A 26,964-nucleotide genomic window follows, 5' to 3' on the forward strand; every position below is an offset into this window, starting at 1 on the left:
TGAGCAAACCCTTTTCCAATGTGGTCTCCTTCCACATTATGGCAAATAAACTGACTCTGACTCTCTGGCTTTGTATGACTGAATTATTCTGCATAAGACCCTGACTAATAGTAACGCTGCATTAGCATCAAAACAAAGTAAATAAAAAATAATAATAGGCCTACGTAGTCTAAGAAAAAAAGGTGAAAAAGTCGGGGGACAGGGGCCCACTTCAGTATTCTTCCTATAGCAACGGCTAGAGCCGGCCCTGGCATAACACAACCTTTCTTGTAGGCTACTGCCTGTAATGCCCCATCTCTGTAACTTTAATCAAGTAGACAGTAGAGGCTGCACTGCAGAGAATGATGAAGTGTAGCAGCATGGTGGAAGATGAGAATGAGAGAGCACAGTGCAGTGCAGTGCTGCTGGAATAACGGGACCAGCGTGGTGGTGGTCTGGGTCCGGGTCCGGCCTTCTGGAGTCCAGAAGATGGCAGTAATGTAACAACTGCAGTTCAACTGCAGAAGAAGAAGTATTTTTTTTTTTTTCAAAATTGAATTTATTTTATTTGGTCTTTTTGATAAGAAAATACCCACAAAGAAATTATTTATTATCAACCTTTTTATTCTATTAGCAAAATTCCATATACCATCAAATTTACAAAACAAAAACCCAACTTTTTTATCTTCATCTCTTACTGTAAATCATATCTGGACACACTTCATTTTTACAAAAACTCCAAAGCTTTAAAAACTTTAGCCTTATGTAAAGAATTTGATTTATTTTAATTTATTTATTTTCTCTCTGTTGCTCTCTTTATTTGATTCATGCACTATTGTCATTATTATGTTTTTTTTTTTCTTTTGTTTTGTTATTTTCCCAAACTGCATTACCTCGAGCATTCCGTGTTCGCATTGACAGTTGCCTTGTACACTACTTTGTGTAAATAAAGTTTATTAAAAAAAAGAAAAAAATTATGACATACTTCCGCTTCCGCAGCCTCTCTGCACATCGGTTTCACCGGGTGGATGGATGTTTGAACATTAGCAGACACATTACTGTAAACCAATGGAGGACAAGGCTCAGATACAAGAAGCCATTAAAGTTCAGGGCGAAGTGGTCCGGAAGCTGAAGACAGAGAAGGCGAGCAAAGACCAGGTCAGTCCTCTTTCAAGTCTTTACCGTCAGACAGACAGACAGGGGACAGCATGTCAACGGAGGACCGCTGCTAGCCACTTAGCCCCGAGAGGGACCGACACGAAGCTCATTCATACAACACAGCTAAGCTAATGAGAACATGTGTAATGGACAGGGCGTTAGCAAAGCCACTGATACAGCCCATAGAAGACTGTAATAACAGAGGAGAGGTGTTGTATTGCTGACACGATGGAACTCTAACCTGTCACTACAACGTGAGCACAGCACACAGTATGATGCAATAAGCTGATGATCACAGACGGTGTTCAATAGAGCAAGAAAGGAGTAATAAGAATAACAATGACAATATTAATAACAAAAATAACACTCAGTAATAGTGTTAGTATTATTATGTGAGGTCTGATAGCACTAGGCTGCCACCAGATTCTAAATATAGCCTACTCCACCCCTCTGAGCAGAATATTAGGCTACTCATTCATATGGCTTCTGTTCAGTAGTAGGGCTAATGTTATCTGAACACAACTCGATTCTTCACTGCATTTAAAGGGATAGTAACATTTTTTTTAAAGTGGGGTTGTATGATCTACAAATAGCCCCTAAGTACTTTAATTGCAGTAGAAGACTCTCTGCACTCCTCCCGTTAGCAACGCCAGCCCATAGTCCTGCCCAGAGATTTACAACATACAGTGTTGTGAACAGACCCAAAGAAACGGCCTATTTTCACGGCCTAAAAGAGGTTTTACCTGAAAAAAATACACAGTTCCATTGTTCGCTATAATATAATTTTTTCCAGCCCTTCAAAGTGCAGGAAAAACGCAGTTTTTATTTGGACCTAACCAACTCACGTATCCCTCCGCCCAGGGTTAGCGGCCGCCGATCAGCAGTTGGCTATGGGCTGGCGTTGCTAACGGGAGGAGTGCAGAGAGTCTTCTACTGCAATTAAAGTACTTAGGGGCTATTTGTAGATCATACAACCCCACTTTAAAAAAAATGCTACTATCCCTTTAAGTTAGTTAGATATAGGACACTTATCTCTTTCAGTCTGTCCATAGGCCTGTTTATGTGTGTGTGTGTGTGTGTGTGTGTGTGTGTGGGTGTGCAGTGAGTGCATGTTTTTGTCTGTCTCTGTGTGTTTGCTATACGAGCTGCATTGGGGTAACCCCTTTGATTGACTTGGTACATCTCATGTTCTATCCTCCATGCTGTGATGATGATGATGATGATGATGATGGTGCATCATGCCCCGCCCTCCGCTAGTGCTAGGGTTGCTTACCAATTTTCTCCTGTTCTTCCTGCCTGGCTCTGGATTGGATGGCTCCTCCTCCTCATCCTCACCATCACCTTCGTCTGGATGATACTGCACAACTCTCCTTCAACTCACTGTGTCCGGCTGCTGTGGACATTACAATTGAAAAATGGTGTTCCCATGATGCCCTCCTGAACTTTTGATCCTCCAATTTTTGGCTTTTTTTTTTTTTTTTTTCATTCCATTTTTGTATGCCCTGTGCTGTGGATTGAAATGCTGGCCACACTGTGTGTTCGTGCCTGCTCTGGTCTGATGGGCTTTCGGGCCACAACACGTGTCCAAACTTTGCACTCTTTTTCTGGGATCACTGTGGCTCAGGTAAGCCTCTGTGCTGTGAATGAATGAATGAATGAATGAATGAATGAATGAATGAATGAATGAATTCTTATTTTCGTGTCCTGCCACCACTGTGGCCCATCCCATATGAGATCACAAGACACATTTAATGACAAATACAAGAAAACAGACTAGACATTCCTTCCTGTTTACCTGCCACACAGGTGTGACATAAATAAACAATTTCAGATTACTTTCAGTACTCAACTATATATCACTCTTCATCTCATTGCCCAAGGCTTTTCATCAAGAAATAAAGAAAATGTAAATATATTCAACTGAAAAAGATGTTTTAGCTTCTCAGCATCGTCTAACCACACAAATTCATTATTTGGATCTACTTTACTAAACAGTTTTTGTCTTATAGAGTCATAGAAAGGACAGTAGAACACAAAATGAATTTCATTCTCCACCTCTTGGATGTCACATACAGTAAATTACAAATTCTATGGTCTTCTGCTGTGTCGACATATCTGCCTGTCTCCATATGAAGACCAAACCAGCTCTCAGGGATCTTTTCTTTTTAGACAAGTTATACAAAACATAGTTTTCTGGGCCAAATACCTGTTTTATTTCACAGTAAGTATACGCAGCTTTGGTTTACCCCAAATATCTAATGCCCATCTATCTTTACTTTGTTGGAAAATCATTTCTTTTAATATGTAAATCTCAACTTTCTCTTTGTTATAATGACAGTCTTCATATCCAGCTCTCAGCAAGATGTCATATATGTCCCTATCCCATGCCCCATTAGTATGTATGTATGTATGTATAAATGATCACAGTTTAGATTTCAAATGTATTTTATAACTGGTGTACCATGTTCACACATCGGCATGTTCCATGTTAACAAAGTTCTTATCTTCTTGTCTGTGTGTGTGTGTGTGTATTGCAGATCGATGAAGAAGTAGCCAAACTGCTGGAGCTGAAGGCTCGTTTAGGAGGAGATGATGGCAAACACCAGTTTGTCCTCAAGACGGCAAAGGTGAGTCACACACAAACTCTAGGCTACACATAGAGCACTTTTTGAATAGAATGTTAAAATCTGTTTTCATAAACTTCTTCCTGGCATTACATCCTAGTACCTACATGGTTATACACGTTAATCCAAATGAAATGTTGATACTTAGTTTTCATAGAACAGGGACTTGTACACCACCCCCATCTCAAGTACATAAAAGCTGAGTTTCAGAGACACAAAGCAAGTAGCCTAATGGGTCGTTCAGACCAAAAGCGTCAAAAGACGCTCTTGATGCTTTTCCGCGACGCTGGTGGTCTGAACACCCTAGCGTTTTGACGCGCGTCAAAGAAGTTGACGTCGGTTGTGGTTGGTCATCCATTTAAAGGGGCCGCGACATCTACACTCTGATTGGTTGCCGCTGCTCCGCATCATCGCTCATTAGCATAAAGCTCAGGGGTCTCATTTATAAAACTGTGCGTGGGATCGTTACTAAAAGTGTACGTACGCCCAAAAGCCAAGTTTTGCGTGCGCCAGTAAATATTCAGACTTATAAAACCCTGCGTACGCACACTTGCAGGCAAACTTCCCTTTATAGATCACAGAGTTCCTACAAGTGTGCGCAGCTGAATCCGCTTCACGTTCCGCCCTGTACACGCCCTGTTTTAACCGTAGAAGGTCAATGCAAACCACCACATGAATGTGATCTGCATGTCAATGAGCCTGACGTGCTCTTGTTCTGTCGGTGTTGTGAATTAGTTGCAGGTGTGAAAGTGACAACGTGACGTGTTGCTGCAGCTGTTAACGGCGTCAGCAGCTCAGAGCGCACGCGGTGTTGTTTTGGTGCGCTGCCTCTCACATGCTGGACCCGGTTCGACACATAGTTACAACAATGACAACAGTTACAACAGTTACTAACTAATCTGAAACGAGTTATTAACCATTCATCATGGTCTCCCTCTCCCTCCGTTCTCCTCCAGCGGTGCCGTGGTGCAGAATTACGCATGGGGCTCACTGTATTATTTACAGTAATTAGACTGATCGATAAAACTTTGAATAATTAGCGGAATCAGTTACATTCTGAGGAATGATCAAACATGACACTCCTCTTGATAACAAGAGAACAGAATGTAACAATTGTGGGAACGATTACTGGATTTTTTTTTCCAGGGTTTGAGATTTAATTGACTCTCGATCATATGTTCACACACAGAACATATAGTTATTTACACCATGTATTTATCCCATGCAGCCGCGGCGTCCTCTCCTCCTCCTGCGCTCTGGGAGTGGACAATATGACGGAGAGACGGTGGTGATTAAATATAGAGAAGGAATTTTGATTTTGAAACTTAAGTTAGATTCTAAGAAGATGTTTCTGAAACACCAGTCCGATGCAAAATAAGGGCGCTGTTGAATTAAATCACCGTGGCAACATGGATCTAACGCATACGGGTTGAAATTAAATGTGTGACGGCCGATAATAAAAACATAATCGTTCTTCTCACTCTACATTTCCTGAGTCTGACTTCAGTTCACCACCACACCGTCTGTGTCGCCAATTCCCCTTTTCCTCCAAACCATGCGTACGCATGGCTCAGAGTTTGCTTAGAGCTGCGCAGATTCTCCCGTCAAGTTCGTTTTTTATAGATCACAACCTTGGCGTGAAAAGTCACGTACGCCACTTTCAGCCCCGTTTTGTGCGTACGCAACGGTTATAAATGAGACCCCAGGAGATTTCAACTTTCTCCTGACGCTCTCGCCGCCAAAACGCGACGCCAACGCCTTTGACGCTCCTCGACGCTGGTTCTCATTGAAAATGAATGACTTCCGGCCACCGCGACGCTCTCGACGCTTTCGGTCTGAACGCACAGTAAGGCCTTTTAGTGAATTAATAATAGTAATTTCCCATCTTGGGATCAATAAAGCATCAAACATCTGATCATTCAGAACAAAAAGACACAGATTCAAAGAGAATCTCAGGAGTTACAATTTGTCTTCTGTTATAGCAGAAGCTTTCATCAGATCTCAGATTAATACATGATCTGCCCAAACAGAGACTCCATCACCTCTGTTCAGAGTGTCTGCAGGAAGGATATTGACCCCTTGCAGCTACGTCACAATTATCACTTGACGTGAGAGGCGACGCCATGACGGACGACAGAAAGTGCTCAGTGATAATGTACTGTGTATGGGTGCCGTCCAACAATGTGGCTCAATCACTTCACACTACAACCTCACAGCATTATCACTTATTTTAAATAGAATATCTACTCATCCGTTGCAATATTCTGTTTGTTTTTTTGTTATTCGCCGTAGAATATCTCTGTTTTCTGTGCTTTTTCCACTGCTAAGGAGTTAACGTCAGTCAGTGCCACACTCCCCATACAGCAGCTGCTCCTGTCTTTGCTGCTGCTAACTACAGTTAACAGACCTGGAAATTAAAACCTGGTCCGACCCGTGGGTGATGAAGACCTGACCCGACGTCTGTATAATTAGTGATCATTCTCTGATTAAAGCCGGGTTAAAAAGAAAAGAAAACAGGAAGCCGTCTTCGTTGTAATCGCCGCGATCGGCCGGCGGCAACTACGTTGTGACGGTGCTATGTTTAATACGAGCGTTAGCTGTTGTTAGCCACAGCATGTAGCTCAGCTAGTTAGCTTCAACTGTGTTTACATCGACTATACACTGTAGATAAACTAACTTATAATGGCATCGATAACGTGTCTGTATATCTACACACTGGTCCTGTTGCTCATGTAACCCCGCTGCCAGTGGCCAGCCCCCGGTTCTTAGCTCTAGCCCAGCAAGGAGTTGGTGCTTGGGACCAGTTTTAAGAACCAATAACCGGTTCTTAGCTCTAGCCCAGCAAGGAGTTGGTGCTTGGGACCAGTTTTAAGAACCAATAACCGGTTCTTAGCTCTAGCCCAGCAAGGAGTTGGTGCTTCAGACCAGTTTTAAGAACCAATAACCGGTTCTTAGCTCTAGCCCAGCAAGGAGTTGGTGCTTGGGACCAGTTTTAAGAACCAATAACCGGTTCTTAAAGGGACAACGAGGAGTTTCTATTCGGTTATAAAAAAGTCTCACGTTAATGTGGATGAATCTCCGCTACCCACACTTGTTAATGGGCCCATTTTCGATAAATATACCGTTCTGTCTCTATCCTTATTTTGTTATTATTAGTGGTGGCGGAAGTGCTGGTCGAGCCGACCAGCGTTTCCTTCGTTGCGAATCATGAGAATAACGCAGCCGCATCGCCGTTTATGGTCGGAACTACGGTGGTATGTGAACCTCTTTGAACCTCTGACTTTAATTATTGATGAATGAAAACATGAGTCCGTCTTGCGCCCGGTCAAAGAAATGTACGGTGCTCGCGGAGGCTCATAAATGTAGTGTGAAAACGCTTCGCTTTTCCAAAACTCCTCGTTGTCCCTTTAAGCGGTGGAAAAGCAAAGAACCGGCGCTAGTCAGGCTCTGGCTCCGAACCAGCACTGGAACCAGCTCAGTGGTAAAGGAGGGGAAACCCTACAGCCACGGTATGTCACAAAACTATAACGCGCCCATTGAATTACATTGACGTTCACTGTTCTTTTGCCGTCCATCATGGCGTCCGGAGCTACCGCGAGTGGAACGTGACGTCACGTGCAAGGGGTCAATACTGTGTAAATGTGCTAGTTAGATTAGCCTACTGGCACTGGTGATAGCTGACCAACCACGGTTACAACATACAAATCCTTCATCTCAGCCGTCACAGTTTGATCCTCAGTTAACGAGAAAGTGACACTTGTATTTTATATTATTTTAGACTTTAAGGAAGAAATCGCTCCATTTTAAACAGCTTAATAAAAAAAAAAACAAAGACGCACAATAAAGGGAATCATGGCACATGTCTTTCTCTGTCAGGGAACCAGGGACTACAGCCCCAAACAGATGGCCATCAGAGAGAGGGTGTTCAACACCATCATCAGGTGCTTCAAACGTCACGGAGCCGAGACCATCGACACACCCGTGTTTGAGCTTAAGGTACGTTTTCAGCAGCAGTTCTCAGCCTCATCACGTGTTAGCTGGTCATGAAAAGGTAACCATCTGATGCTGGTTTGCAGGAGACACTGACGGGCAAGTACGGAGAAGACTCCAAGCTCATCTACGACCTCAAAGACCAAGGCGGAGAGCTGCTGTCCCTCAGATATGACCTGACTGTATCCTTGATGAGCTTAACCCTGTTGCCTTAGTACGACAGAGTGTTAGGGCCACATTAAGAGAAAGAAAACACAGACTTTGAGAATAAAGTCGTACATTTACGAGAATAAAGTCGTGCATTTCCTACGAGAAAAAAGTCATAACATTACGAGAATAAAGTCGTACATTTCCTACGAGAAAAAAGTCATAACATTACGAGAGTTAGGGTGTTAGGGCCACATTGAGACTTTGAGAATAAAGTCGTACATTTACGAGAATAAAGTCGTACATTTCCTACGAGAAAAAAGTCATAACATTACCAGAATAAAGTCGTAAATTTACGAGAATAAAGTTGTACATTTATGAGAATAAAGTCGTACATTTACGAGAATAAAGTTGTACATTTCCTACGAGAAAAAAGTCATAACATTACGAGAATAAAGTCGTACATTTACGAGAATAAAGTCGTACATTTCCTACGAGAAAAAAGTCATAACATTACGAGAATAAAGTCGTAGTTTTGCGATTTTTTTCTTTTTCAATGTGGCCCTAATACTCCGTGGTACCTTACTGCTATTTGGAGCAGTTTTTCTGTCATTTTTGCCTTTATTAGATAAAACAGTGGAAGTATGACAGAAAACAGGGAGAAAGAGAAAACACACAGTAGTGCTCTCTAACCCAATCAATCATGAAATCGATAAATTAGAATGATAAGCAGAATTGATAATGCCATTATCATCAGTGAAATCTTATCAAATGACATCTCTATAAATCCCACTGGTGTTTGAGCCTGAGTTTCCTTCCAGAGCAGTGAATGCTTTGTTGTCCTTGACCTGACATCCTTCAGGTTCCCTTTGCCCGTTATCTTGCAATGAACAAAATAACCAACATCAAGCGCTACCACATCGCAAAGGTCTATCGTCGTGACAACCCTGCCATGACACGTGGACGCTACCGAGAGTTTTACCAGTGTGTGAGTCACTGACACATATTTCTGCCTGTGGTGTATTAGTGTGGTTTGATTGTAACCTGTCCTCTTCTTGTAATTTGAATTTCTTTGCAGTTGAGGAACTATTTAATTCCTTGACTAGGGTGTTGCTCAACATCTCCCATCATACTCTATATAACTGTCTTTATGGCAACCCCTTTGTATCTGTTTTTATTCTAGAGAATTTACAATTACCTGCCAGTGCAGCCTGAAATAACATAAATGTTACCATTACTCCAAATTCCCATTTCCTATGATATAAATGACAGCTTGTTTGCATTTTGGAGCTTTTGCTTTTTTAGAAATCTCTACGTAGTAACTTTGCAGCTATTATATTTGAATAGAACTCTCACAAACACTCTCCTGTGGGGACCACGGATAGTTGTTTGTATTGGATCTTAAGGAACATCATGGCTTGGTTTACAACACAACACTACTACTGCTTTACATCAGTTTATTTGTGTGTGTCTGTCTGTGTCAGGATTTCGACATTGCAGGGCAGTATGATGCCATGATTCCAGATGCTGAGTGTCTAAAGATAGTCCATGAGATCCTCAGTGAGCTGGACCTTGGAGACTTCCGTATCAAGGTTTGTCTTGACTTTAAGATCCCATTAAACAAATTTGCGGTTTCTTTTTTTTTTTGTTAAAGCCCCAGTGTGTTACTTATTTGGCTTTTTATTAGCAAAAATCAAATATGTCTTTCATAAATATGTATTTCACTGAAGTCGAATCACACCTGCATACAAATGAAAGCTTTCTGGTACCTTAGAATGAGTTGTTACAAGTCGTACAAAATTCATAAGTGGGCGACGCACCGAACCGAGGCGGCCATGTTGCATCGCCATTTTTTACCTTGAGTGGCAGCGTGACCGTAGGTAACCACGGAAACTCAGCGGAGCTGTGGGCTCGGCCTGTTAAAACTGTCACCACTGTGTAGTGTGAGGAAGGACGGAGGCACTGGTGGCGTACATGAGCTGCAGGAACTGGCGTAGAATCTCGAGAATTCCCGACTGGTTAAGTTTAGTAAAACTGACATGTACAGGTATAAAATGGGGGGGGGAAGCAAAAAGGAAGTGAAGCCATTGGTTGGGTTTAGACACAGATAAGTAGAGATTGCATGTTTTCTAGGACGTCGCTTCCTGCAGCTCATGTACGCCATCTAGCAACAACCCGGTAAAATGTGGATGAGGTAAACAATACGACATCACCATGACAACATATTGTCACGCCTGTATTGTTTTGCCTCGTGCTGGCGGACCACTTGTTTATCCTGTTACATGCAGCGTCTGTTGTCTGTCTGACGTCTGCCCGATTTCACGTGAATGCAACATCAAGAATACGTTCTAACATGCAACCGCACCGCTAGATGGGGGGAATTCTTACACATTATACCTTTAACACAGGGGTCGACAATATAAATGGCCCGGTGGCCCGGACGTACTTTTCAAACCGGCAGGGCCACCAGAACGCTCCAAACACTGGCCCGGTGGGGCCAGTGAAAATAATGCCTTGAAAAAAATATAACAAGTAAATAAATAAATCTAATTTCACATTAAATCCCTGTGGTTTGAAATGATAACTGTCAAATCGTCTCGGTAATTAGTGCTAAGAGATCCCGACCCGATCAACGACAGAGACATCTACTTTCTGTGCGCAGCCAGCGCTGTGCCCTGGCACGTCAGCACCACCTGCAAGCAGCTGCAGCTGCAGCTCCAGCTCACTCACTGCTGCTGATAGAAGGTCGTCACAAGAACCGATAAAAACCTTTTTCTTAACCATGAAACTTCCCTCCTCCTCAGCGCGTCGGGTCGAGTCCTGTCGGGACCGACGCGAACGTTACACACGGGCCAGAGCTCGCGCTGGGGCGCCAGCTGTTCGGTGTGCGCCACAGCGGTGGCACGTCACGTGACATTTAGACCATAATAACAACAACAAAAAAACGTGTGTAAACGCAAAACTGAGCTGAAAATGAAACAATGAGTCAGTTTTGCACCAATCTGTGGAAACAGCCTAAACGTGAATGAATGAGAACAACAGTTATATCACTGAATTACTTGGAGGATAAAAGTAATGACTACATAACTTCATGTTTGTGTTGAGGCATATTTACCATTTTAACTCTGTTTTTACTTCATTGTTAAACCACAGTGGAGGCTAAATATGTGAAACAGTTATTTATTTATTAAATAAAGTAGCCTGATGAATTTAAAAGCACTTTTTTTGACCTTCTTTAATGAAATTGAATGAAAAATATCTGATACAGGATATAAATCCTTTACATCAGACTCAAATAAATAACAACATACAAAAATTAAACACAAATATACCAACTCTCATACATAATCACTAAAATACATATAACAAAAGAATCCCCCAAAATCTCAAGAAACTACAAGATCGTGGTATTGAATAAGTATCAAGAATGTTGGAAATTGACTAGTAATGGTATCAGAAAGTTCCAGCCTCGATGGCGAGACCGCAGGAATTGGCTGGGATATGTTGTTTTTCGTTAATATGGGGATCGATACCTATTGTCCTGGGCCAGTGGTTAGAATGGTGGGGCCAGTGATCTTCAAAAGCCACTGGCCCAGAGGGCCTGTGGCAAATTTCCCTTATTGTCTACCCCTGCTTTAACATCATATAATATTACAGAAGCATTCCTGGAAATGTAAAAAAAAAAAATGTGGAATTAGATCATTAAACCATTGTCCATCATTTCTGAGACGAGAATTTCTGGGGGCAAAACAGAGCCCTATACCTCCCCTGACAATATAATGGTGTAAACTGCCATGCTAGCTCTTGAGCTACTGCTAGTCAATTGTCAAATCACTAGTCGGTTATGCCTTCACATCCCATTATTCTGTGTTGTGACATAATTCTGCTTTACAGAATCTTCAAGGTAAATGTTGAAGAGAGCTGAGTGAGATCCTCACCACTGTGATCCCCTCCTCCATTTGCAGGTCAACGACCGACGCATTCTGGACGGGATGTTTGCCATGTGTGGAGTCCCTGATGACAAGTTCCGAACAATCTGTTCCACAGTCGATAAACTGGACAAGGTACAGAGACTCATCCTGGGCTTTCAGTTCCACATTTAAGTAACCTCTTTGTTTAATGATGTATAGTATGATGATGTGAATTTCTCTAATTTGTGATTAACAAAAGCTGTTATCTTCTCCATTTTATAAATGTCCACTGTGATATCCATCAATATATTTAAGGTTGGGCTCTCCTGTGATAACCATTTCCTGGTAATATATTACAGGCCACCAGCAAGATACTTATTAAATGTATAGCTCTTTTCGGCCAGTAGTCCCTCATGACAGGGCAGTCCCAAAAGATATGGTAGTGGTTTGCACTTTGATTTCCGCAGTTCCTCCAGTCTAGCTATTTCAAGGGGGTATGATGATTTTCTGTAGGTACTGTACATCTGTACACAGTGCTCTGTGCTCTGTGCTCAGTGTTTTCTACTTTATCAATGGTTGCTGTGTGGCTGACCCTGTTCCTCCTCCTGCAGATGGCCTGGGAGGATGTGAAGAAGGAGATGGTGAATGAGAAGGGCTTGTCAGAGGAAGCTGCTGACCAGATTGGGCAGTATGTCAGTATGCAGGGTGAGAGCCTCCTCTTATTCACACTAGACATAGATGTCAGCAGGATGTCGGTGCTTGTTAGATCTAGACCAGGGATGGGCAACTTAAAGGGATACGCCAACTTTTTTTTTTTCATGTCTTGCCTCACTCCCCAGTCCATGACCAGCACCGTTAATTAGCTTAGCTCATTCGCTGGAAGTGTATGGGTAGTGTTAGCCTGCCTCCTACCCGAGCTGAAATCAGCAGTCAGAAGCTGATTTCATTTTAGCTCTAGACTCTGTCCCTTTTTCGACATTTCAATCATTTTTAGGTGAGAAAGTAGCCGTTTAGATCAGCAGTGTGTTGTTAATTTGTCTAAATACCAGCTGTTTACAATTTTGTTCAGACGAATTTGGCGCTACTCAAGCTAGCCGTTGTGACCAACGCACTTCCGGTTACATTCACAAAATAAAACACCCGTTGCCCTTTACATACAGAAAACCATGACGATAGAATTTGTGCTTTTACTTTGAAATAGGAAGCTAACCTACCCTCGATGTAGCTAGCTTGAACCAAAATAAAGCGTCTTTGCTTGAACCCTCCATTTTGACCGATCTGGTCCCGTTAGCGGCATTTGACCGCTCAAGATGCCTTACCGGAGAGTTTTGTCAGCTCTGAGACGAAGATCGGTCTGTTTAGAGATGCTGAAGAGTTTCTCTGATGACTTTAGGTGGAGGCAGGCTAACACTACCTATAGACTTCCAGCGTTTTAGCTAAGCTAATTAGCGGTGCGCCAGCTCTGCCCGTATCTCCCTTGTTACTGCACGCACAGTCGAAAGGATGGTGTCTATCTGCTGGTCATGGACTCGGGAGTGAAGCAAGACACGGAAAAAAAAAATGTTGGCGTATCCCTTTAACTATCAGTAATTAAACACTGATCTAGATCCTTGTTTGCGACCACAGAATGTTTCTGTTACCAGGTTTACAAAGAGGGAAATTCAGAGGTACAGTAAAAACTGACAGTAGGCTATAAAACAGATTAGTCATTAAATTTTTTGGCGTATCCCTTTAACTTAACATATTTCATGCTCAAATGCATGCAAAAGTAGTGTTTCCCATTAATTGATGAGTCTCGTTTGGGCCCACCATAGTCACTTTTTTTTTTTTAACAGGGTCTCACCCTCTCTCATATCTGTCAGGCAGCCCCTCCATAGTGGAGCAGGTAGGTAGATGATGTAATTGCATATATCAACGCAGTTAGCAGATAAGGTTAGGTAGGTAATTGAGGATGGAAACAAAAACAAGGTGGAGTTTATCACAGCTGGACACAAAAACAAGTCCACCTGCTGTATGTAAACGTGGAGCTGTATGTGTGTTAAAGGTGGGATGGACTTGGCAGAACAACTCCTTCAGGACCAGAAGATGTCTAAGAGTAAGCAGGCGTGTGCTGGTCTCTCTGACATCAAGCTGCTCTTCAGCTACCTACAGCTCTTCCAGGTTACTGACAAGGTGAGAGCAGCTGTCACATACACCTTCACATTTCTCCCTCTGTTCTAGGGCTCTCAATCTTCCCCCCAAATCAGATTTGAATTTCTAATGCTTCTAACTAGTTACATTTTCAAATTATATTCACATTTTTAATGTTTTTTTATACACAAGCTTATTATTATGTCCCGCATCCACTAAAGGGTATTCCAACCAAATCTGTTTTGCAACACACTTAAAGGGACAACGAGGAGTTTTGGAAAGTGTTTTCACACTACATTTCCCATGAGCCTCCGTGCGCACAGTGAAATTGTTGGACCAGCGCAAGATGGAGGAAAGTGAAAAGAATGTTTTCAAATCAAGAATGAAAGCCGGAGGTTGGAAGACGATCAGAGACCGCCATAGTTCCGACCATAAACGGCGATTTGGCGGCGTTATTCCCATGACCCGCCGGGCAGCGTCCGCTAAACTGAAAGTAGGAAATGCTGGGCGAGCCGACCACTAATAATAATATCAAAATAACTATAAAGACAAAACCATATGTTTATTGAAAATGGACCTGTTAACAAGTGTGGGTAACGTAGATTCATCCACATTAATATGAAACACACACCAAAAAAAAACTCCTCGCTGTCCCTTTAAGTTTTACCAACTCAATATAAAACTTCAAGAATGGAGATCGAAAAAATCACGGGTGGTCTGTGATCTGTTCCGATCGCTCTCCACGGACCGGAATGCAAGTGGTCTGCGGATTGATCGATAAAAAAAAGGTGGTGTGCGTGTAGTGTGGAAGCCAGTCTATGGTGGGAACACGTAGACCAACGCCCCAGCCCAATAAAGGGGCAATTTTAAAAACCCAGCTTGTAAATTTGAAGCTGCAGCTCTACGTCGTGCACAACAACAACAAAATAGTTTGTTTTATCAACATGTTTACTACCCTGAATGTTGCGACACACGATGTTAATTTGCGTCGTTGTGGAAGGCACACGTTGGAACGTCAGTTTCCACCTTCACACTGCAAAAACTCAAAATCTTTCCAAGAATATTTGTCTTATTTCTTGTCAAAATGTCTTATTTCTGGTCAAAACTCATCTCTTTCCACTTAAAATAAGACTCATCACCTAAAAATTAACTTGTTTTTAGATCATTTTCACTTGTTTCAAACAAATTTTCACTTGAAATAAGTAGAAAAATCTGCCAGTGAAAGCAAGTTTTTTATGCTTGTAATAAGGAAGAAAAACTTGCTCCACTGTCAGATTTTTCTACTTATTTCAAGTGAAAATCTGCTTGAAAGAAGTAAAAAAAAAAGTGTCTAAAAACAAGCTACTTTTTATGTGATTAGTCTTATTTTAAGTATAATGAGATTTGTTTTGACTAGAAATAAGACAAATATTCTTGGTAAGATTTTGAGTTTTTAAATAATTCAAATTCAGTTTGAATAGCACAGTTGGATCTGTCAGCCCTAGTCTGTTCTCTTCCCCTCTTTCCCCCGGTTCTGCTCAGTAATGTGACTGTTCCACTCTGGTACCTTGACCTGTCCTTACTTGTGCTGTCCTCCCCAGGTGGTTTTTGATCTCAGTCTGGCTCGTGGTCTGGACTACTACACGGGAATCATTTACGAAGCGGTGCTGACTCAGTCGAGTGCCGACCCGGTCTCCACTGAAGCTCCACCGGGGGCTCCGGCAGAGGAGAGTGTCAGCGTGGGCAGCGTGGCCGGGGGGGGGCGCTACGACGGCCTGGTGGGCATGTTTGACCCTAAAGGCAGGAAAGTACCGTGTGTGGGCGTCAGCATCGGCATCGAGAGGGTCTTCTCCATCATGGAGCAGAAGGCTGAGGTGATGATGATCAATGATGCACATCATGCTGTCATGTCTGCCTCACGTTTTCAATTGGTGTGTTGTTAATAGAATCATTTGTGTGGTTCAGGCCTCAGCAGAGAAGGTCCGGACCACGGAGGTTCAGATCATGGTGGCGTCGGCTCAGAAGAACCTGCTGGAGGAGAGACTCAAACTGGTCACTGAGCTCTGGAACGCTAATATTAAGGTATGTGAGTGTTTAAAGCCTCAGTATCCACCACTTTCCGGAGAATGACGCTGGGTGTCGCCATGACACTCCATTCCACCGTTACTGTATTGTTGATAGCATAGACTGGTTGATAGACATGGGCCGTGATGACTTTATTTATAATCATCACGTCATTTTTATGAGAACAATACGGACGAGGTTTTAGCTTTATGTCACATTTTCACGTCACTATATCACCGTTGTGACTACTCTGATGTTTATGAAGTCTATAAAACGATTTGTTGAACAAACATTTTAGATTAGCTGGGCTAACCGTTAGCTGTTAGCCATTAGCAATGTCAATAAACAACAAACAATAACTCAATAAATGGTCCATGAAAAAAATATTTTTTCCAGCGGATATCTTAGTTACAACATGACTGAGCTAACTGGAGTAGTTTCATGTCGTGTCTGAAGTCCTGATGTTAGTTTGCTGCTGCTGTTAGCTGTCAGTAACTTAGCTGTCAGCAGCAGCAAAGCTAACAACTACGATAACCATGACTAATTACAAAAACGTGCACACAGAAATAGTAATGTTTGTTCAATAATTCATTTTATAGACTTAACAAACATCAGATTTAGTCATAACGGTTTTGGCAGCCCGGAGCCCCCACATTTGGTGCCTACACCGGTGGCTAACGCTACCAGTTAGCCGCTTGCTAGAATGCTACTAAAACCCACTTCCGTTGTGGTGTGACGCAATGGATCATGGGAAAATAAAGTGGTGGATAGTATTGGGGCTAAACCGTGCCATCCAGCATTCAGATTCTAGATTGCAGCCTCCTCTCTTGTGCTGCTTCAGGCTGCGATCACATCAAACTCTCTCCGTTAAAACAACCTGCTCCTCTTGGCTGATATCAGCCCGTTGTTGCTCCATTTCGTGCGGTAGTAAAATCATATGACACCAAACACCTCCTTTGATGTGAACGCGCACAGAGCATGAAGCTGAGAGCCGGACTTAACAAACCATGTTGATAACCAGCGTCGTAGCACCGTGTTAACTCGGACCGGGACATGAAGTTTAGTTGAGCTGCATCATGAACACAAATCCTGGATATGTTACGTTACGTTACCAGACGGAGTTGTTTTCAAGGCAAATACAGAGACTGCTTGCTGAAAAACTGTCCCTGAAGGCAACACGCATCAGCGGTTTTGCATGAATTTCCCTCTAAAACAACTCTGTCTCGTAACGTTCCGTTATTATCTCATAGCGTGGTGAATGTGCAGGTCACAACTTGTCCACCAGAGCGTTGTGGAGTTGTTGGATTGTGTATTTGATGAGTTTGATGAGGGAAACCAAGAAATCCCATGAGCCTCCGTAGCGTAGCTCTGAGCAGCTCACCGCTCTGCTCCGCCGTTCTAAAAATAGCTTGCACCAACTAATAAAGGTAATGAACCTACTGCTATGACTATAGGGATTATGGGAATGGGCCATTTACCAAAATGTTGAACTATCCCTTTAAGTGTGAAAAACAGAACTAAAGGTCTTTTTTATCTCAATGTAGGGGTTTTTGCACTGTGAGTTGATAATGATACCTGTTAAGACTGACTGTGTGTGTGTGCGTGTGTGCGTGCGTGCGTGCGTGCGTGCGCGTGCGCGTGTGTGTGTGTGTGTGTGTGTAGGCAGAGATGATGTACAAGAAGAATCCCAAACTGCTGAGTCAGCTGCAGCACTGTGAGGAGTCGGGGATCCCCCTGGTGGCCATACTGGGAGAACAGGAACTGAAAGATGGAGTTGTCAAACTTCGTGTGGTGTCTACCAGAGAGGAGGTACACACAGTCACGCTGTCACTGACACACTGCTGATCCACCAACCTCTGCTTCAGAGCGACTAAGCTGGACTTCACACATTACTTTACCTTACTACCCCACAACACACAGTACTTGGACAGGGTTGGGCCGCATGGGGCAATAGATTTGTCTATCTATCCATCTATCTACATTGTTCAACCCCCACTGCATATTAGGTTTTATTTATTTATTTATTTAATTATTTAAATTTTATTTGTATAGCCCATTTGTACAAACAGTTTGTCTCAAAGGGCTTCACATGGCATCACAACAACATCCTCTGTCTTTCGACCCTCACATCCACTGAGGAAAAACTCCATAGAAACTCCATAGAATGGAAAAACTCCATAGATAAAATTGGAGAAACCTTGGGCAACAGACGGGCAAATAGTCAGGTGACACACCTCTCTTAAAAAAAAAAAAAAAAGCACCGTCGCTGTCGTAAAGCTCAGAGAGAGCGCGGCGGACAACTGCGACTGAATAACCAAAAACTATAATCACAACTCAAGTTCCTTTCACAAATGAACAGTTGTGCACTTTGCCTTAATGATGAGCAATGGAAGTTGAGTCATTACACAAATCTGAAGTAAAGTTTATACAGCACATGGCCAAATGTGCAACAGGTGAAAATGAATTAAATATTATAACATCATGCTGTTTGGTGCTTCAATAAATTGCCGATAACAGTGATGAGGTGTATAAATTATTTGGAAGGTGCTCACACTCACTCAATTTTATTCTTATTTTCTTACCTCAACCAATATTTAGGATAATATATTTTGTAACATATTTTATGAAAATATTTTTGAAGGCCTAATTATGAACAAAAAGCCTAATAAATATTGTAAATGTTTCATGTTTTTTGATTATTGTTAATGCATTTTATTTGCTTATAATTCAGGCCAATATGTACATAAGAACATGTATGAAACACATAGATTTCTGATCAGAGTGACTGCTGACTTCAACAGAATCAACTAAGCCTGGCTGGTAGCCTGGTCTGGAGCAGGCTAGCTGCAGAGAATAAATCACCATAGTAACTTGACCAGGATAAAGGTATCCAGCTTTCCAACAACCGACTTGAGGCTAAATTCAGCCAGGATAACCAACATATCCTGGCTTAATCCCTTATCTAGGTTTACAACAACAGGCCCCAGGTCTGTGATCAGATGTAAACAGCTAGAGATACAATAAATTGCACAGGTGAGATTACGGTTAAAAGCTTGACCTCACTACCTCTTTTTCATGTTGTCTCTCCTCAGTTGGACATCTGCAGAGCTGATCTTGTGGCTGAAATCAGGAAGAGGACCTCTGAGGCCTAACTCTTCATGTCTATGACTCCGCCTCATTTGCCTGATTGGTTCCAACAAAACACAATCTTACACAGAAGTTCTTGTTCCGTCCTCTGTATAGCAAGTCATGAACATGTGTCATATCTTCACACAGATGTCAGCTGTAGCTGCAGGTTTATAACATGTTCTTGTTAATGAGAGCAGTCATTAGACAACATTCAGGGGATATGGTGTAATAACTACATTTACAAATGTACAGATACAACTTTGTGTCTGAGTACAAATGAACACTGATTTTACTCAAGCTCCTCACATTCAGTCAGTCTCAAGCTCCATTAAGCTGCTGCAGCAAAGCTCGGCTCTTCATCACAGAAACCATAGAAACACAGAACCTGTTCTGGCTCATAATGTATTTAAACAGCTTCCTCTCATCAATCTGAAATAAACTCATTTACATCATCATGGTGCTCAGTGCTCAGATTCATGTCTTGACTCTAATATGAATGTTTTACTTGGTCAGTGTTAAAACTTTATGGTAAAATCACAAACACTCCACTGACTGTGAATTAAAGGGAATCTGATTTTCTTAAATGGCATTATCATGTGACTATACACTTGTTACCAGAGCAGAGCGCAGACTGATTAGAGTGTTAGTTGGTCCACTTCATGCAGGTCTGTGCTATGCTAAACTTAAAGGTGTACAGAAATGGCCGTTTGTCCTGTTTGTCGCGCCGAGTTGTCACGAGCTGCAACACGAGTTTACCCGAGTAAGGAAAACGAATTTGATTGGTCGTTATCGAGCGGGCGGGATATTCAATGTTTGGGGCGAGCCCGAGCTCCGTGTGTGTGTGTGTGTCTCAGACGTTTGAATGGCGGATCCAATATCAGTGGCTGGTGAATCGTGTACAGGCTGACGTATAATCCGTGCGCCTGCATTATCCAATGTGAAAAAAAAATACACACTTTCATCCTGGATTTACTCAAAAGTAGAATTTTGCACAAAGTTTGGCCTACAACGTCTGATAGATGAGTTATTACACTCATTTCATGACCCAGAGTGGGCTTAAATTCAATTTTCTTTTCTGTACACCTTTAAAGGATTTTATTTTTTACATGGTGATATATTAAGTCCAACTTGTTAATGAATGCACAGAATGTTATTGTGCATAAAGAAGATCCAGAAACCAAACCATGTTACATCATAATGATGTAATGAAACAAATGGAAAATAAACACAAGGATCATTAGTGGATTTCCAGTGCTGCAGGACCACAGAGCTGAATTCTTTCACCAGTGTCTAAGATTTATTGTCATACAGGGAAATTTGACTTGGGTGTGAAATGTATGGTGCATAGGTACATACACTATATTACCAAAAGTATTCGCTCACCTGCCTTTACTCATTCTATGAACTGAAGTGCCATCCCATTCCTAACTCATAGAATTCAATATGATGTCGGTCCACCTTTTGCAGCTATTACAGCTTCAACTCTTCTGGGAAGACTGTCCACAAGGTTGAGGAGAGTGTTTATAGGAATTTTTGACCATTCTTCCAAAAGCGCATTGGTGAGGTCACACACTGATGTTGGTCGAGAAGGCCTGGCTCTCAGTCTCCGCTCTAATTCATCCCAAAGGTGTTCTATCGGGTTCAGGTCAGGATTCTGTGCAGGCCAGTCAAGTTCATCCACACCAGACTCTGTCATCCACGTCTTTATGGACCTTGCTTTGTGCACTGGTGCACAGTCATGTTGGAAGAGGAAGGGGCCCGCTCCAAACTGTTCCCACAAGGTTGGGAGCATGGAATCGTCCAAAATGTTTTGGTAACCTGAAGCATTCAAAGTTCCTTTCACTGGAACTAAGGGAATTTATACACCTGGGGCCAGGCCAAGTGATTAGGACACCTGATTCTGATCATTTGAATGGGTGAGCGAATACTTTTGGTAATATAGTGTACATTAAAACCACACGACTGACAACAACATAACAGTCGAGACAGTTAACCAGCCTCTCCCGGAAATGCATTTCATTTCATTTCATTTCATTTCTCCCTGTGAAATTAAATAAAATGAAATGCATTTCCGGGAGATGCTGGTTTACGAGTCTAGAGCTAGTAGGGATGAAAGAGAATTTAAAGCGGTTGCCTTTACGTCTAATGGCTTTAAAACACCTCCCTGAAGGCAACAACTCAAATTGAGAAAATAAATTATGGAAGAAATCGTCTAGAATTTTTCTTGCCAGTTTGACAACACTTATTTTATAAAGGGACTGCAGTGACTGATTTTGATCTGGTCCCATCATCTTAAAGAGCAACTAAACCCCTAAACCACTAACTAGCCTGACAAGCCAGACTATATTATTAAAATGTATATTTGCTGCCGCTAGGGTGCGTCTAGATTTCTGGGCTACTAAACCACTTTGTTCTGCTGAAAACAAATATATTTGGGTATGAAGTTAATTTAATTTGTACCTATGTAAAAGAACTGTTTATCTTGAGTATGTCAATTGTGGCATGTTTTTTTGTTGTTGGTGGGGTTTTTTTTTTTAAAGATCCATGAGAAGTGCCAGACTCCAGCCGGTAGGTGGCGGTAATGCCCCACTAAGCTGGATGCCAGCCGCCATTTTAAATCCAACTGGAGAAGAAGACGTCCTGTCAGGCATTGTAATCAACCCAGAGCGACTGGATCCAGACTGCTGCTCGGACCTCATCTTCAGTTAAAATGGTCTTCCGTCGGTTATTAGTCCGGGCTGTTCTCGACAGCAAAGGTAAGATGACAACATTGAATTTAGTTTGTTATCTGGTGTCCAGTGGTCTGTGTTTCATCTCCTTTTTACAACGTGAGCGCTGTGTTTGTTTTGAAGTCTGACCTTAGCTTAGCATGTAGCATCGGAGTCACTAGCACCGCTTGTTACCAGACACACATTATTGTTGTGTAATTACAGACTTTACTCCCACATAATAGGCTAACTGTTACTATAGCAGGCGTGGAGGGACAGTCAGTCAGCCTGGTTTCCTTCTGTAGAGGAGTCACACTACCAGTTCACGTCTACGACCGCACTGAAGTTAGTTTGAAGTTGGATATTTGACAGACATTCGCTCCTTCTCAATAAAAATTCATATAAAATAGTAAATGTGTTCAAATGCAATAAAAACAGGTATGTGTCATAGAGGAGGCTTAGCTCTACCATCCTGTGTTGATTTTGAGCCAATAGGTCACATGACCTGGGAGTTATTGAGCTCTAACGCTCATATTTACTGTAAAATAAAATAAAATATATAAAAAATTCATGTGACCTCAAAATCAACACAGGATGGTAGGGCTAAGCCTCCTCTATGACACACACCTGTTTTATTGCATTTGAACACATTTAATATTTTATATGATTTTTTAATATATTTTATATAGTAAATATGAGCGTTAGAGCTCAATAACTCCCAGGTCATGTGACCTGTTGGCTCACAATCAACACAGGATGGTAGAGCTAAGCCTCCTCTATGACACACACCTGTTTTTATTGCATTTGAACACATGTAATATTTTCTATGAATTTTTCATGTATTGAGAAGGAGAATGTCTGTCAAATATCCAACTTAAAACTAACTTCCCTGCGGTACTTCTTCATAGTATACCTGTCTAACTTCTCCCCCATTAGAGTTCCAGTGAGTGATCCATCTCAGTGGTTAACTTACTGGTGCTAGTTCCTCTCATGACTGTTGAGGTGAAGGGAATAATGGACATTTCTCATTAAAACCTTGTGATGTGTGTTTTTCCTCAGTTGGATCTCGTTCTGTGTTTACGAGTTCCAAGCCGGACCCTGTCAACCCCAACTGGCTGAGAGTTGGCCTTGGCTTTGGAACATCTGCTTTGGTTTGGGGCCTGGTAAGTAAACACTTCATTTCATGCCGGTACATTATGATGTCTGAGTTATATGAGTGATGCATTCAGGCCCTGGTTTAAACATAAAATATCAGGCATGAAATTTGTAGTATCAAGGTTTGAGTGCAACACAACACACTGTACCTAAGCAGCGTCTGCCATTATTCCACCCAGAGCAGCAAATCTTCTTTTTGAATGTTCAGTGGCAAGAAGAAGTATAATCAAATCAAATCAAATCAATCAAAATAAACTTTAATGTCCCCGGAGGGAAAATTGTCTTGGACAATCAATGCTGTACATCCTGCATACAGATTTTAAAACCATACACCATTTCACATACTCACACACACAACCAACAGAGATCACTTACAGACAGTACGACTAAGTTCATAGTTCATACAAGGTAATAAATAATTATTGCACTTTCTATATATTGCATCTTGCCACAGTCTCTGGGTCTAAATTGCACCATTTCGTATGTGTGGACTCCACCATCAGCATCAATTTAAAGGTGCCGAAGGAATAGAATATGTATATACTGTATATTAAATTAAAAAAAGAAAGAAATGTATATATAAAATAAAATCATGATAATAAAACAACAAAACCCTTAAACATAATTTTACAGTACACAGATAATAACCAAATACCTAATATAAAACACATATGATCCAGAACTGGATAGCAAGTAGAATAAGGTAAAAAGAACAACAACAAAAAAAAAGTTAGAAGGAACACCTGGACCTCAGGTGACTGCTAGTGTTTAGCAGGTTTGTTAAGCAGAGCAATGGATGAAAGCAGGAATGAGAGCTTATAGCGATTAATTCTATAACTGCTCGCTCTATAGCGTCGTCCTGAAGGTAGCGTTTCATATTCCAGATAAAGGATCTGAGATGGATCTTTCAAAATCCTGTGGGCCTGGTTGACTACTGTTTTTTCAAATATGGAATGTAGGGACGGGTAACCTAGCCTCGTAAACCAGCCTCTCCCGGAACTGCATTTCATTTCATTCCGAGGGAGAGTCTGGCCTCATCCCCATTCTAAGCGTTTGGACTGAAACCCTCAGAAGGCCGAGCCAATCAGCGTCGCCGCTGTGATTGACAAAGCACGTTGGCCAATCAGGGACCGACTGGTGCAAAGCCCCGTCACTACACCAACTTGCTGATTGGCTGAATGGGGTTGTCTGTCAACGCTACTACTCCCGCCCACCCCAGACGCTTAGAGCGGGGATGAGGCCAGACTCTCCCTCAGAATGAAATGAAATGCAGTTCCGGGAGAGGCTGGTTTACGAGGCTACGGGTAACTATCCTTACCTATCACCTTCATCACTGTATAGATTGAGTCTGCAACTAATAAGGGAACGTCCACAAAAACGTCAGTCCCAGTGAGAGCCGTGGGGGGAAAAAAGCTGTTCCCGTCAAGAAGATGGGGGGGGGGTTGAATTTCTTTTAAACTTCCTGTCAATCTGGCAAGTTTTCACCAACGAGCTTTACTTTCTTGGATGTTAGTCCACAACCAGAATGTTTCACCACAAGAGTCTGATCTGGAATAATCCAAATATTCAATAACAACAAATCTTTGTTTTTCAAGAGATGGTTTGACCAAAATATCTTGTTTGTCACACAGTTGTTGAATGAAAATGGACATTTGTACAACTATACTGAGTTATTAAAAAAGTAAGCATTTCCTATTCCACCTAAAGAATTTGCCATTTGCCATGATATTTGATGCTATTCCTGCTGCGAGGAGATAGTAGACCACAGCTAAATGTACACTTTGAGGCTTGTAGAACCCGATAATGTAATAAATCCCCGATAATGTCATAAAAAAGACACATTTACCTGATGAAAGTATGATTATTCTTTGCATTAAGATTCATGTCTGATCTTTGAGTATCCAGACTTAAACTCTTATTGACATTAATAATAATAATAATTTATTAGATTTGTAAAGCACTTTTCATCAAATAAATGATCTCAAAGTGCTAACAATGGACAATGTAAAAAAAAAAAATCATAAAACAAAAAAACAAAAACGTTCATTCATGCTCTGGAGCTTGTGTTGCTTACACAGAAATATAACGGTGAACACACCACCATTTTTACACCATACGTACAAAAAATACTAAAACTGAAATCTTAGTTTCATCAGTCCACAAAACATTTTCCTATTAGTGTTGTGGAGTGGTAAACTTCAGGCCTGCAATGGAAAGCAAAGCAATTAATGCAGAAAACTAGGAAATTCCAAAGGGTTCACATACTTTTTCCTGCCACTGTATAGGCTATCAAATTTGATTTCTGATTTTCAAGCTAGTTGGTCAATGATGCTAAATGCAAAATATTAAGTCAAACAATGAAATTGGTCTTCCATCATCACAATATGCATCTTTGAGAGGCAAACTAGGGCTGGGACGATATGCTTTTCTCCCGATTCGATTCTTCTACGATTTTTTGGATGGCGATTCGATTCAAATTGCGATTCTACGATATTGCCGATTCTCTTGATTTTTAGTCTGCATTTTTAACATTTATCTGCACACAAATACTGTAGGAGCCTATAAATTAACATACTCCATTATAAAGTGAACTTAAACCCTTTTCAAAACCTGTACTCTCTGTATGTAAAAAAAAAAAAAAGGCTAACGAATGCACATTGCACAATATTTAAAAAAAAATCCCCCCCCCCCCAGAAAAAAATTACTTAAAAAAAAAAATTTATGTGAATCGGTTTACTAGTACTAGTACTTTTAAAAGTACCCTTTTATGGTTGGACAATGTCTACCACCAAGATGTTGGAGAATGTCACCTCATCATGTTGTCACTGGACGAAACTGTTTCTTTGCATCAGCAACTTTAAATCAAAGACAAAGTTACCAAACAAAATGTGTTTGTGATATAACCCGTGGGCACATTTAAAGATCTGTGGTGTTGTTGTCTCCCTGCAGCTCTTCAGGCAGCACAGCACAGATGTACATGAGTACAAAGTGAGGAATAATCTGGAATAATCTACCACACAGGTATGGGACTCCACCATCATTTTAATTACACTGAACGTAAATGTAGAATTTACATATTCTGTCAACCAGTTTGTATGAACTAATAAAAGATGATCCCTTGTGATTCTTGTCCTTTGCAGGAGTCCTCCGATTCTGTCCATGGGATCCACCTGTTCCTCCACTTTCTATTTATGTTGTTCCAGATTCCACCTCCTGTATTCTTTCTAAAATAAAATCTATCATGTGAAATAGAGCGAGGTCATCATCATTCTGTTCACATGAAAGTTAGTTAGTCTATTGTCCCTTTTTTAGAAATTCATTTTCACAGGTTCTGTACATAGGTAAGACGTGCCTTGCATACAACAGCAACAATGCAAAACATTCACAAACACTTTAACACTTTAACAGTTAGGGATAAACTAACCACGACCATCAGATGCCGTTAATATGATGAAATCACAGTCTTCAGCATCTTACTTGTCTTCTTGTACGAGTTGATTTGCACACAGTTGATTGACATTTTTGTGACAGGTATAATCAAAGACGGTTTATAAACCAAGACCTTCCATGAGGAGTCAGCTTCCTGTATGATGTCACTAGGCTTCTGCTCGGCCACGCCCCTTTAGGGAGACCAGAGGCAGCATAGAGTGTATTGACTCCAATGGGACAATTTAACGTGAACACCGATTATGGTCGATTCTTTCTCCCCACAGTCACTGAAGTAAATTTTGGACTCATTTTTCACAAGCCACATCTCTTCTGAACAGTTTGACACCAAAATGGCAATTTTCAGACGGACACATCAGGAGAAAATCCACTTTGTTCAAGACCTGTCTCTGTCTCTACGACACACTCTCGCCAGATTTGGCACACATCTCCTAGGCAACGTCAAACAAAAGGCACATAACAAACTCCCGTGAAAATGATTTAAATTATTTTTGTCATGCTAAATATGACTGTTAGTAGTGTAAATATTTAATGTTATCATAA

At 41.5% G+C, this 26,964-nt stretch overlaps 1 protein-coding gene across 2 annotated transcripts; it reads left to right on the top strand.

Moving 5' to 3' along the window:
- The first annotated feature begins 979 nt into the window (after window positions 1-979).
- hars (histidyl-tRNA synthetase) lies at window positions 980-19,566 on the top strand. Of its 2 annotated transcripts, none has more exons than XM_083980131.1 (13): window positions 980-1,137; window positions 3,675-3,764; window positions 7,638-7,757; window positions 7,838-7,933; window positions 8,761-8,886; window positions 9,383-9,490; window positions 11,864-11,962; window positions 12,421-12,514; window positions 13,854-13,981; window positions 15,520-15,792; window positions 15,884-16,000; window positions 17,645-17,791; window positions 19,075-19,566. In XM_083980131.1, the coding sequence occupies exons 1-13, from the start codon at window positions 1,048-1,050 to the stop codon at window positions 19,132-19,134; spliced, it is 1,548 nt and encodes a 515-aa protein (XP_083836257.1). In that variant the 5' UTR covers window positions 980-1,047; the 3' UTR covers window positions 19,135-19,566. The 2 variants fall into 2 exon arrangements, with proteins under 2 accessions (XP_083836257.1, XP_083836258.1); XM_083980132.1 differs by lacking the exon at window positions 980-1,137 and adding an exon at window positions 2,440-2,761.
- Window positions 19,567-26,964: the final 7,398 nt, after the last annotated feature.

Source organism: Trachurus trachurus, assembly GCF_905171665.1.
Source record: "Trachurus trachurus genome assembly, chromosome: 10".
NCBI lineage: Eukaryota > Metazoa > Chordata > Actinopteri > Carangiformes > Carangidae > Trachurus > Trachurus trachurus.

Bases quoted from the DNA above. Each gene is read 5' to 3' on its own strand.
- hars (XM_083980132.1), top strand. From the start codon at position 2,657: ATGCTGGCCACACTGTGTGTTCGTGCCTGCTCTGGTCTGATGGGCTTT. The intron at 8,887-9,382 runs GTGAGTCACTGA...TGTCTGTGTCAG, and splicing joins ACCGAGAGTTTTACCAGTGT to GATTTCGACATTGCAGGGCA. The intron at 16,001-17,644 runs GTATGTGAGTGT...GTGTGTGTGTAG, and splicing joins TCTGGAACGCTAATATTAAG to GCAGAGATGATGTACAAGAA.